This window comes from Prorops nasuta, unplaced genomic scaffold (genome assembly GCF_024137725.1).
Source record: "Prorops nasuta isolate Cenicafe-Biocafe unplaced genomic scaffold, Cenicafe_Pnas_1.2 PNAS00010, whole genome shotgun sequence".
Taxonomy (NCBI): domain Eukaryota; kingdom Metazoa; phylum Arthropoda; class Insecta; order Hymenoptera; family Bethylidae; genus Prorops; species Prorops nasuta.
Window position 1 is genome coordinate 760,802 of NW_027116807.1, and position 11,970 is coordinate 772,771.

Consider the following 11,970-nt stretch of genomic DNA (forward strand, 5'->3'; position numbering starts at 1 on the left):
TTTAATAAGCATTATTTTTATTTATGATAGATTATTTAAAACAGCTGAAAATCACAAAAAAGAATATTATTTTACTATACAAGCTATTGGAAATGGTACTTATTATACCATCGAGAATATGTAATTTAAGAAATAGATGAGAAAAATAAGATAATTTTTAATGATGTTTATATTTTATTTTACCTTTATATATTAATGATCGAATATTAACTGCTATCATTCACCTTTAAAGAATGTTAACGAAATTTTTATACAAAATGTTTCACTTGGATACAGCATTGATGATGATTTCTGACATAAATGGTTTGCCATATCCTTAAATGTCTAGTTAATTCAATTTAAACAACCCACATAACTGGTATTTTGTTGTTGAAATAAATGTACCACGATTTTTAAAAATAAACAATATTTAATTATTAATATATCTGTTATCACATTTCATCATAGATTGATGTTATGTGTAATAATACAAAGCAGCAACAAAAATATGTGTGTGAAGTGATTATTCATTTTAAATACTTAACCATCAGTTATTTGGTTAATTTGAATGCGTTTGACATTTAAAGTAACAAAATTTAGAGATCTACTAAGATTATTTAAATAATCTCAGCAGTAACTAAAGATGGAAATACACTTAAAGTAAACTGACATCACCAAAGTATATTTAATATTGATCTCAATTAGTACAATAATATTTAAAAATATTACTTATATTTTTTTCCTCTGAATAGAGGAAAATAATATATGAATTTATAAGTTTTGTATATTATAAATTGTCAACTTTCATTATTTGTATCTGAACTTTGTAGTATAATTTTCATTTCATTAGAGCTATTAACATCAATATTAGCTTCAACTTTTAATTTATCATTAATAAATTGGTTTTCTTTAATTATAATAGGTCCGTTCCTTTCTGGTAAAACTTGCAAAAACGCTTCTTGCCAAGATTTTCCTTCTGTGATTTTTTTAAGAATTTCAAAAACTGCAAAGCCATTGATAAATTAATAATTAACCTATAATTTATTATTTATTTTAAAAAACTATTAGCACAAAAGAAATAAGCCTACCATGATCTATAGTTAAGACTTTTCTTGCTTTCATATATAAAAACTTATCAATTGGTAAGCGTCCATGTTGTATACCATTTTCAACAGCTAATTTATAACAGAGACCCTAAAATTACAAATAATTATTTATCAAATATATAAAAATATAATAAAATTATAGTAATATGTGTTGCTGCTTGCCTTTTGAGAATTATGATCTACAAGACCTCCTATAACATAAACGCAGTCCTCATGTAAAGAATCAATGACATTCTCAGATTCACTAGTAAGATAAATGAGTTTACTCTTCGAATAAACACTCATATATGAGTCCGAAAGAAACTTTACCTACAATCCAGTAAAATATGAATTTTTTTATACTGAAAATGAAATAAAAAATATAGCTGTGTGAATAATTAAAATTTCAATTAGTTTAAAATATTTAAATGATTGCAATATGAAGATATAATTTAAAACAACAAAGTAAATAGTTTAATATTGATTAAAACATGACTCAGGAGAAACAGAAGAACGAGAATAACACGTACATCCCAATTTTCATATCCATTATGCTTCTCCATTTCCTTCTTTGATTTACCATTAAAGCTTGTAAGAGAAAACTGAAGGGGTGCACTAGCTCTCCTATTCAACGTATAACATCTTAGAATCTGCTTAATTAGCTTTGCAATATCTTTATCAATCATAAGATGATCGAAAGATAAATCAATAGTCACTGTTAGCTTGCAAGAACTGCTTTCCATTGTGCTTTTCTTTAAGAATTTTCTGGTAGGTCCCAAATCTAAATTATTTGCACGTGCAAATGCTCTCTTTTCTCTTGTTCTCCTTCGTTCTTTAATCCTTAAAAGAAATTTTATAATGTTTATTCAATTCTTAACACATTGACAGCCATAGGGATCACAAGTGACCGACAAGACCATAAAGATTACATTGTAAGAAATTTAATGTGGCAGCCAACGTGTTAATATAACAAATTACTGACACAGAACATATGAAAATATAAAATGCATTATAGACCATATGCTTAAACAATTTTTTATTAAAAACAACCTTTTTTCTAATTTACGTTCCATCCATTTTTCCTTCTTTTGAACTTTTTTGAACTGGCTCTTACTCATAAATGCAGTCTTATTTGGAAAGTGTTCATTTGCAACATTTGCATTATTTACTTCTTCAACTTTATTGGTTTCCTCCATAATGTATACATATGTTTCCTGATATGTCAATTAATAATTAAACGTAGCAATAATAAGAAACTTATAAAGAATTTACAAAGTGTAGTTTAATAATTTATTAGAAGAGAGAATACTTGAGGTTAGACTTAAATTAAGTTGTCTGTCTCATTTCAGATCATAATTTATATTGGCTGCTTTCTAGTTAGGCTTAAAATCGACTACGTTCCAAAAACAGTGCTACACGAACACGAGCGCTCCGCTCAATCCGCTCAATGGATGCATTCACCATTCAGCCGATTTCAGCCCAGACGCCCCACTGTGTTGTGCTAAATACACCCAATGACGAAGCAGCTTTAAGTAGCAAAATTGCTTTTGGACTATACATACATACATACATAGGCTACATAGCGCTATACATATATGTATAGCCGCTTAATACTTGCGGAGCGCTCATGTAGCATTACGTATTTGGAATGCAACCAATCAGGTAGTACGATTGCTCAGTAAACTCCAATATCCGGTTTCCGTTCCGAAAGTTCCTATTGTCTATCGCCAAGTTAAACAATTACCAATCATCTTTTTGCATTTCCGCGCGTGTGTTGTATGTAGTATACATACATTGTCAGATGTCAGGACACTCACACATGCTACTCGTGCTTTTTCGTTATCACTGATAATTAATAAATTCGAGGGAGGGGAAAGTGGTGGAATGACACTTGACAGCATTTTACTTATTCACCTGTCTTCATCTATTAAGAACTAATTACATGCCGGTTGTTCACCATCTTATGTTTAAATGCTTTTCATCTTAATCCACTTTATCTGGCAGTCCCTGTATATTTGACAGTGTAGCATTTCGTTTGTACCTTCATGTAATGGTATTCGATTAATTGTAATTTCTCCAAATTTTAAAAATTTTGTACTCTTTTATTTTCTACAGTTAAATTGCAGTGATAATATTCACCAGATCTGACATATGATATCCTAATGTTAAAAATAAATTACATAGTTATAGAATTGGAGATGTTCCTATTAAATTTACAAACCACAATAAATTATGTAACATTAAAAGTAGGGTATGTTGTAATATACGTTTTCTAAGTAATGAATATAATGCAATATATGAAACTGAATTTTTAAGTATTTATTTCACATCATCTTTATCTTAAATATTCATTCAACTTTTTTCTTTATCCTTAACTACCTTTATTATCTGTCTTCCAAGAAGATCATATTTTATTGCATTTAAGTCTGGATCTTGATCTGTATCCGAACTACAGTCACTATCACTCGAATCATCGTACGAGCATAATCCGGGTAATATACCGATGCATTTCAACGCACCAGTTTGACTGTTATAAGATGAATCTATTATTCTTGTTTTAACAGTATCATCCGGTTCGCATGCAGAATTTTCTGCTATTGATTTATTTAAATTTTCAGATTTTTCTTCTTCTGCAAAATCTTTATTAGCAGAGTCATCAAGTGAGCTTTGCTTTCTCTTAGTACCGCGGGACTCATTTCCTAAATTAACAATTATATTTAAATGATACCAGCTTAATGGAACAGGCAATTAGATTTCACATATTTGGTTTACCTTTCAGGTTTCCCTTTTCTGGCTTTTTGACTACTACTCCTGCTAAGAGTTTTAATTGCGAATTTTTAATACTGCTAAAAACACAAGGTATTACAATTAATTTTAAGTTTAATGTATTTTAAATTCTAATTTGTTTAATATAGAATTACTCATCACAAAGTTTCTACAAGTAAAATTAGAACAAACATTATCGCTATACCTTCCACTACCAATAGCTTTACTTGTGGTTTGTGGTTTTTTTAACTCTTGTTTCAACCTCTCATCCAAAGATTTTTCTTGTAACGATGCTACTGCTGCTTTAAAATCTCGCATTTCTTTTTCCTCCTCAAGATTCTTTTTGCGTTCTTCTTCCAGCTTTGTTCTATCGACTAAGTCTAAGAAATCTACTTCATCATCATCCAGTCCTTTAATCATATTTTCTAAAAGATTAACAAATAAAACATTATACTAACATTTTCATGTAATAAATATTAAAGCATTCTACAAACTTAATTTGTGTGCTTCTTCATATTCTGCATCATTTTTATTTTTTTGCTCCTGTAACCTTTCGTACAAAGATCTTGTATCATATGCTTCTTCAGGTACATCTAAAAAGTAATAGGAATAATTAGAATGTTTTAACAATTATGTATAAAAATAGCAAATTATGGTTGAAATAAATCTAAAACTTAATATAAAATTTGATGTCAAAATGTAGCAAACTTATTTTAAATATATTATTTAATATAAATGCTGCTTTTTTCAGTTTGAAGAAAGCATGAAATATAAAAATTTTCTTAATTAAAATGAAACAATAATTAAATGAATATATAGGATAATGACCCAATGGTTGATCAGCTGTTCGAACTTTCTCCCATTCTTCTTGTCGTATTCTCCTTTGTTCTGCTATTTCAGCTTCGGATATGAAGCCAGAACTCATTTTGTGTTCGACTAAAAATTTGAAAAAAATTGTTCAATTAAACATATATGACAGAGTAAAATTTGTACCAGTGATCACTGATGTAACTAATTGTAATTGTTGCAATAGAAAGATTATGACTTGAAATGTTTACAATAAAAACGTTTACCAACTCGGAACGCTTAATTAATCGATAATAAGTGATTATAAATTTATGGGAGAATAAATATTCTTTACCCTTTTCCGTCTAAGAAATTTGCCTAGTATGTATAATAGCAGGTAAGCGGCAGTTATTTGGCAAAACAGCACGGCAACAGCAAATAAGATAGAAGTGACAGGACTAACATAAAACAACAAAATTAGATTATTCAACGGTGTTTAGTCCGAAGAAAGCAGCAGGAAGCACAAGAGTGGTTTAAAAAATTCATAAAATTAATATATTATTGTGTTACAGGTTATGATATAATTAATATTGCCAATGCGAGGATCGGTATAAGTGGTATAATGCTTGAGAATGTTGAGATAAGCATCGTACTTCTATTCACTACTCACAAGTTATGTACTCACAACAACCACAAGTCACAGTGCTCTCAGCGCGCTCACTTCTCACGCTCAACTCTCAAGACGACTGACGAGTTGAGTTCGGTAATGAGCCTTTTTTTGTGATAGTTTCGGCTTTGAAATTTGAATAGGTCCGAAATACCCTAGCAATACCCCATAGTTAAAGGGTATGTTCCACTAAGTGCCCGCAACGTTCGAAACGTGTCACATTAAGGGTGAACCCTACCAAGTCGGGTTAACTTAACCCAGAGTTAAAGTGGTATAGTTCCCGTTACATTAGCTATACCACTTTAAGTTAACCCGACATGGTACGGTTCACCCTAACTATTACTTTATGAGCGGTTTGGGCCTAGTGGAACTCACCCTAAAGGATATAGTCCTAATGAAAGGGCTCTGAATTCTCTGAAACGGCTGAAACAGACATCAGTTCAATGACAATCAGACAAACGACCGAATTCATAGAGATTTCTCGATTCGCGGCCGCTATTTCACTTCAGAGTCAGACTTTCAGGACGTCTAGGGAAAGGGCTTTTCGAGGAGGTTGACGACACAGGGGGCTTTGCCTAGTAATATTTGAAAACGCGGCGTAACGCTATGTGGCATATTTCTCCCTAGTTTCTCCCTAGAATCTCCTTTCACGAGTTTGTCTCGTCGTCAAGGTATGTGCTTTTGAGAAAATAATTTGATTTCATGTGTTTTACGGTAGAAATGCTTTTAATATTATACTAAATGATGTTTGAAAATATATTGATGATCAGGGAAAATATTGACGCATTTCGACAATCAGTAGAAAAAAGGATGTTTATGGATTCGTGAATGCTATAACAATGGGGGTTATGTAGTTTTCTTATATTTATCCAGATTCTCTTGCACATGACATAAAAGTTTGTTTAAATCCTATTACATTCTCGTGAAAAGAAATTAATTCAGCTGACTTAGCGTGTTAGAATTAATTGTTTCGATTTGGAATAAAAAAAACAAAATTAACCTCATGACGTTGATTTCAGATGCTCACAGCTAATGCAAAAATTATTAAAAGCGGCGGGGCCGAGCCCGATCAATTTGAGCAGAGCATCTCACAAGCTCTGTTAGAATTGGAAATGAATAGTGATTTAAAGTCTCAATTACGAGAGCTCTACATAACAAAGGCACGGGAAATCGAAACCAATAATAAGAAGGTAAGAAATAAATGGTGACAGCTCTATCTACTGTACACCAGCGAAGCCTTGTTTTTACTTTTCATATTTCTATGTTACAGTCGATTATTATCTATGTGCCAATGCCAAAACTGAAAGCATGTCAAAAGATTCAAACGAGGCTAGTAAGAGAGCTGGAAAAGAAATTTTCTGGTAAACATGTGATGTTCGTTGGAGAACGTAAAATTTTGCCCAAACCAACAAGAAAGACCCGCACAAAGAATAAGCAAAAGAGGCCAAGAAGGTAAGAAGTATTGTTTTACGATCAATGTAAAGTTGGATTTTTTAGTAGTATTTTCAATAACGTGTTATTTTATTCGATCAACCAGACTTAATTACAGTTAATGTCTGCCTTTTCAGTCGTACATTGACATCGGTATATGATGCACTACTGGAAGATCTGGTATATCCAGTGGAGATAGTTGGAAAGCGCATCCGTGTGAAGCTTGATGGCTCTCAACTTATCAAAGTTCATTTGGACAAAAATGAGCAGACAAATATAGAGCATAAAGTAAGTTTTATTAAAAAATTGGAATTTTGGATCAAAGTTTTAGACTATTCCAAACTGCTTTTTCTGTCACACATAGACTCTTAAACCATTCAAATAATGTTAATAGAAGTAGGAAACTGGAAAATATTTTTAAGTCGAACGATTACTCTGGCTTATTACAAAATTTCATTATTTTTATGTTGTTGTTTTATTTTTTAGGTGGATACTTTTGCAGCTGTCTACAAAAAGCTGACAGGCAGGGATGTAACGTTCGAATTTCCGGAATCTTATGTATAATTTTGAATAAAAAGATTATTTGATAAAGAGTAAAATGCATTGTTTACTAAAAATGATTATCAATCGACTTGTGTAGCTAGAGAGTTTATTTAATGAGAAACGAGAGATCCGAACAGGTGAATTATCGTTTACGGTAAAATGAGAGGAAAACGAAGATGTTAATCATTATAAGCATATATCGTGCAATAAACATGTTGAAGGGCAACGATTCTCTTATAATACGTGTTTGCGACCTGCACAAAGATATTTGAATGGATATATTGCGAGGATAATTTCTGAGTCAACCATAAGTATATGATTTGACCGGCACTATTGACTAATGACTAAAGTTAAATACGAACGCAGTGCACAAGACGTCTCGAATGTTCAGCGATTGCGGCCTGGTCCGAAGTAGGACTGAATAAGCAGTACGCTTCCCTGCTTCAATCGCACCGTCAGCTGTACCAGCCCAATTGAAGGCATACTCGCTTGCGGTGAAAAAGAGCCTGAATATTTGAACGAATATAGATCATGCTCTCCGAAAGATGGATGATTACGTGGCAGATGTGAATTAGCCGAGACAAGTTTTTTTAATATAAAACTGAAAATTACCTTTTCTGATTTGTATTTAATAAGTTTCTATGATATAAAAAGTTGGTTGGTGTTAAAAGGCTCATAGGACTACCACCGCCACCAGTATTCCAGCTTGTTGTAGGAGCATCTTTATGCGTCCAACTCCAATCTGTGTATTTCTTATAAGTTTTCATAGTGTCCGTCCGAAAGCACCGCGATAAGGTTTCAAAGAGTCCTAAACGTGTACACGATTCTTGTAGACTTTTGTTTAAATAGCCAGCGATTATAAGTGTCTCGTTTTGTAGATGAGTAGCAACGTAAGCAAGGCGCACGTTTGCATCTGAGTCTGACGTAGAGAGTATATGTCTAAGTGGAATATCGGACGAAAATGATCGGTCATATGCAACGGTGAAAAATGTATTTTTTCCATGACAATACTTTGTTTGAACTTGACTTAAAAATTCGGGTAAAGGCGGATCGATTGCTATACGACTGCTTTCCGGTGGTGGTACTGCTAGTATGACATAATCACATCTGTAAACGTTATTGGGGAATAAATTAATTGATGTTTTTTTTTCTTTCTTTGGTTCTTTGAAAATTCTTTAAAAAGCAATGAATGCGTTACTCGAAGATGTTTTTCGTGGTCACAACACGTACCCTGCCTTGACCCAGTTGAATTTCAATCGCCGCCTCGCTTATTATGATCTTGCCATTTTCCAACTCGATGCATTCCGCTAGTTTCTCTATTATTTTTCGCATCCCACCCTAAATGGAACTGTATACTATTAAATTGTTAATATGTGTATGATGCGTCAAAAAGTAAACCTGTTACGATAGTACGATAAAGTATATATACTTGAACGTAAAATCGATTCTTGTCTCCCATCGACGACACTCTGAATCTATTATAAAGACCTCCTGCACCATTCAAGAGAACTAATAGATGTAATGCGGATATATCTTGAGCATTTCTGATGCCTATAGTTGTATCGATTTGGGAAAAAGAGAGAGAGAGAGAGAGCTGAGAATCAACAAGTTTTGTAAATTTCAGGTGTTATATTATTTTGAATGATGAGTCAAGCTAACCACACAAGCTATAAGTAATGGCATTGCATAGTGAACGGGAATAGGAGGAGAAGACATACTGAGATAACAATTGGCTAACACTGGTAGTTGCTAGCTGGATAGTGTGCTTATCATTGATGTAATTAGTGAAAATTGGATCCAGACTGCTTCTATGTAACTGATTATAAAACGGCAAATGACAGAGCAATGTCACATATTTTAAATATCGTATACTGTATCATATATATATATGTATGTTTGTGTAATAAAATACCTCTACCTGTCTAAGTAAATAATGTACTTGAGCAGCATAAAAGGGGGATGGACTTTCCGTAGGGCCATATTTTGTCAAGAATATTAGCCCATCCTTACTGACAATGGGTCTTTTATAAATTGGTATTTCCAGATCATGTAATAATTCAACGATATGATTTTGCAAGAAATGTCCATGGAAAGCAATACTGAATTCGGTCGGCAATATTCGTCCACCAATTTCGTCTGAAAAATTATTGAATAAATAGGGATATTTCGTATCAAAATCATTTCAATTGATTCATATGTACCATTTTCTTCGAGTATTAATACGCGAAGTCCTGCTTTCTTCCTAAGAATATTATAAGCAGCTGTTAATCCTGCCAGACCAGCTCCAATTATTATAATGTCAACATTATCCTCATCTTTAATGGAATTTTTTTGGGGACTTTCTGAACCAGTGTAGCTCATATTAGCTCTAATCTTCGGTCGAGATTTGAAATCTCTTCACAATAAACAGATAAACCTAAACCGTATATATATATATATATATATATAATAACTCTTGACATACTCTTGTACCTTAGAGTTATATCATCAAACTGTACACACATTAAAAGCGAGAAATGCACGTTCTCTCTAGAACTTAACACATTCAATCTTTAATTTGCAATAAATATTATTTATCTAGTACTTGTCACTTTTATTTATAGGCAGAATAATAGATTAGGTAAGCTAACCTTTTGAGTCATAAATCATACAATTGACGGGTCGGTTCGTCGGTCGATTCACTCGATTCGATACATATACATATTTTGTTCTGTTCTAATTGTGATATTAGAAAAAGAGAATAGAGACCGTGCACACCAACACAATGATAGCGAAGTGTCAATGTATAACTGTATACGTATAAATAAATTACACTCAAAAACTGCGAAAATTGACCGATAGTTTGCGCTGATAGTATGCATATACACCAATATACATTCTTATCTCACTGTCATTGTGTTGGTGTGCACGGTCTCTATAGCTCGAACTATGTTATAGAATGAATTGAATACATATAACCGTGGAAATTATAATTGTTGCTAAGCGCAATTTTATTTCAATTGATATTATCATCCGAATAAGTTTTATTTCAGAAGGTAATTGGGATAGCGATGAAGAAGATTTATGGTAGTTTTTTTAAGCATAAAAATATCTGTTGATTGTTCAGATTAATAAGAGTCTCTGGTCGAAGTTCTTTTTACTTAATTTTTCCTTCGAGTTTTATTTGTATGGAGAATAGAGTGTATTTGGTGAGGGAAAGAGGCATTGCAAGGAAGTGGAGAATCGAGCCATCTCGATCTCGACATCTTGGCCAGGTGCCCTGTGCCCTCTGTGCCCTCTGCCTCGGTCACAAGCTTGTTGCACTCTTACTGTCTTAAGGTATAGTGTTGCTTGCTGATGCTGCTGCTGCTGCTACCTCATCCACCCCCTTTACGACTGGTCTACTCTCTCTCTCTCTCTCTCTCTCTCTCTCTCTTTACGGAGCTGTGCATCTTAAATAATTGATCCTAACGTAGTTACCGCTGTTTTTATAACTGTTTTACCGCCCGCTGTTGCCGCCACTCTGCATTATTTAGCTCCTGGTTTTTAAAGTTCAGTCCCAAGCCTCGGAGGTGCGAAAAGACTCACTGGGCTATTGAATTGCCGTCTCTCTCTCTCTCTCTCTCTCTCTCTCTCTCTCTCTCTCTCTCTCCCTCTTTTCACGCTGCATAGAATTAAACTTGCCATTTTCTGCAAATTTACCATTGCTTAATTTTCCATAAAAATACATTTACGCTTTATATGATCAACAATGTTTTCCATCAAATCCCATATATTTCTTAAAACTTAGAATCGTTATACAGCTCGAAACCATACAAGTAAAATAATATAAGGTGTATTTTTGTAATTTTTAAATTAATTGGACAAGAAATTAATAAACAGTTTCAATGAATAATATTATTGAAACTTATTATGTATTATAAGAGCTCAGTATTTTTAAAGCAGCTTTTCCTTTCACGTATATATATGTAAAATTAGAAAATAGATGAAACATTTGTTGTACAGACTGTTGAATTTTACAATAGAAATAACCGATTGGTAAATTGACTGTCGAGAGAGAGAGAGAGAGAGAGAGAGATTGCTTTTGATCGAATTGTAACGTCTAAACGGTTCGACAAGGATGATGAAACCCAGGAGTGAAATGTGAAAGTCTAAGGAGGTTAAGGAAAGCAGAGCAGAGGAGAAGAGTATATAAGAATATAAGTAATAAAATAAAAAAGAGTAACGGTCGAATGCGGGTACTTTGCCGGCTGAATGGAATTCTTGATTTTTCCGCGGGAGCGTTTCTTTTCGTGCTCGCATAAGGCACTTTCGTATTAAGAATGAAGTTTTAGAATGCTGAATGCAGCATCGTTCTCTTCCAGAAGGCACTTTGACACAGCCCCACGGGTACATTACTAGGATTGCCGCCACCAATTGAACTTTCCCGACTCCCGCGACTCGGCTCGGCTCGGCTCGGGGCTGGCTTCCACTGAGCTTCCACTACTCGCACAGCCTTTCCCTCCCCCTCTCTCTCTCTCTCTCTCTTTTACTCTCTTTCATGGCCGTACAACGTACAAGGCCGAGTTCCTTATGTCGGCAAACATGAAAGCCCGAGGCGACATCACCGTTCAAACAACCGATCGCTCTACGCTATATATATAACAGCTTCAAATTCTCTCCATTGTTGGCATTATTTGACTTATCCGCGCATTGTCGGCGCCAATCTCCATAATAGGTATTATCGCGTCGAGA

General features: G+C 33.6%; 3 protein-coding genes across 12 annotated transcripts; 1 reads left to right on the forward strand and 2 right to left on the reverse strand.

The window, feature by feature from the left end:
* Positions 1-641: 641 nt before the first annotated feature.
* LOC136776780 (tRNA methyltransferase 10 homolog A) lies at positions 642-2,565 on the reverse strand. Of its 3 annotated transcripts, XM_066732616.1 has the most exons (6): positions 2,374-2,565; positions 2,115-2,278; positions 1,595-1,904; positions 1,248-1,394; positions 1,068-1,173; positions 642-982 (listed from the first exon to the last, which is right to left on the reverse strand). In XM_066732616.1, the coding sequence occupies exons 2-6, from the start codon at positions 2,258-2,260 to the stop codon at positions 777-779; spliced, it is 915 nt and encodes a 304-aa protein (XP_066588713.1). In that variant the 5' UTR covers positions 2,261-2,278; positions 2,374-2,565; the 3' UTR covers positions 642-776. The 3 variants fall into 3 exon arrangements, with proteins under 3 accessions (XP_066588713.1, XP_066588712.1, XP_066588714.1); XM_066732615.1 differs by having other exon boundaries at positions 2,115-2,563; XM_066732617.1 differs by lacking the exon at positions 2,374-2,565 and having other exon boundaries at positions 1,994-2,124.
* Positions 2,566-3,362: 797 nt separating this feature from the next.
* LOC136776781 (PSME3-interacting protein) lies at positions 3,363-5,413 on the reverse strand. 7 transcript variants are annotated; one of them, XM_066732621.1, is made up of 7 exons: positions 5,302-5,352; positions 4,972-5,074; positions 4,659-4,766; positions 4,325-4,423; positions 4,036-4,255; positions 3,837-3,910; positions 3,363-3,763 (listed from the first exon to the last, which is right to left on the reverse strand). In XM_066732621.1, exons 3-7 carry the CDS (start codon positions 4,753-4,755, stop codon positions 3,417-3,419), a joined length of 837 nt encoding a protein of 278 aa, XP_066588718.1. In that variant the 5' UTR covers positions 4,756-4,766; positions 4,972-5,074; positions 5,302-5,352; the 3' UTR covers positions 3,363-3,416. The 7 variants fall into 7 exon arrangements, with proteins under 7 accessions (XP_066588718.1, XP_066588716.1, XP_066588717.1 ...); XM_066732619.1 differs by having other exon boundaries at positions 5,287-5,342; XM_066732620.1 differs by having other exon boundaries at positions 5,187-5,341.
* A 462-nt stretch (positions 5,414-5,875) lies between these two features.
* RpS7 (ribosomal protein S7) lies at positions 5,876-7,313 on the forward strand. Of its 2 annotated transcripts, none has more exons than XM_066732233.1 (5): positions 5,876-5,954; positions 6,303-6,473; positions 6,554-6,735; positions 6,852-7,002; positions 7,201-7,313. In XM_066732233.1, exons 2-5 carry the CDS (start codon positions 6,303-6,305, stop codon positions 7,276-7,278), a joined length of 582 nt encoding a protein of 193 aa, XP_066588330.1. In that variant the 5' UTR covers positions 5,876-5,954; the 3' UTR covers positions 7,279-7,313. The 2 variants fall into 2 exon arrangements, with proteins under 2 accessions (XP_066588330.1, XP_066588331.1); XM_066732234.1 differs by lacking the exon at positions 5,876-5,954 and adding an exon at positions 6,157-6,179.
* The last annotated feature ends 4,657 nt before the right edge of the window (positions 7,314-11,970 follow it).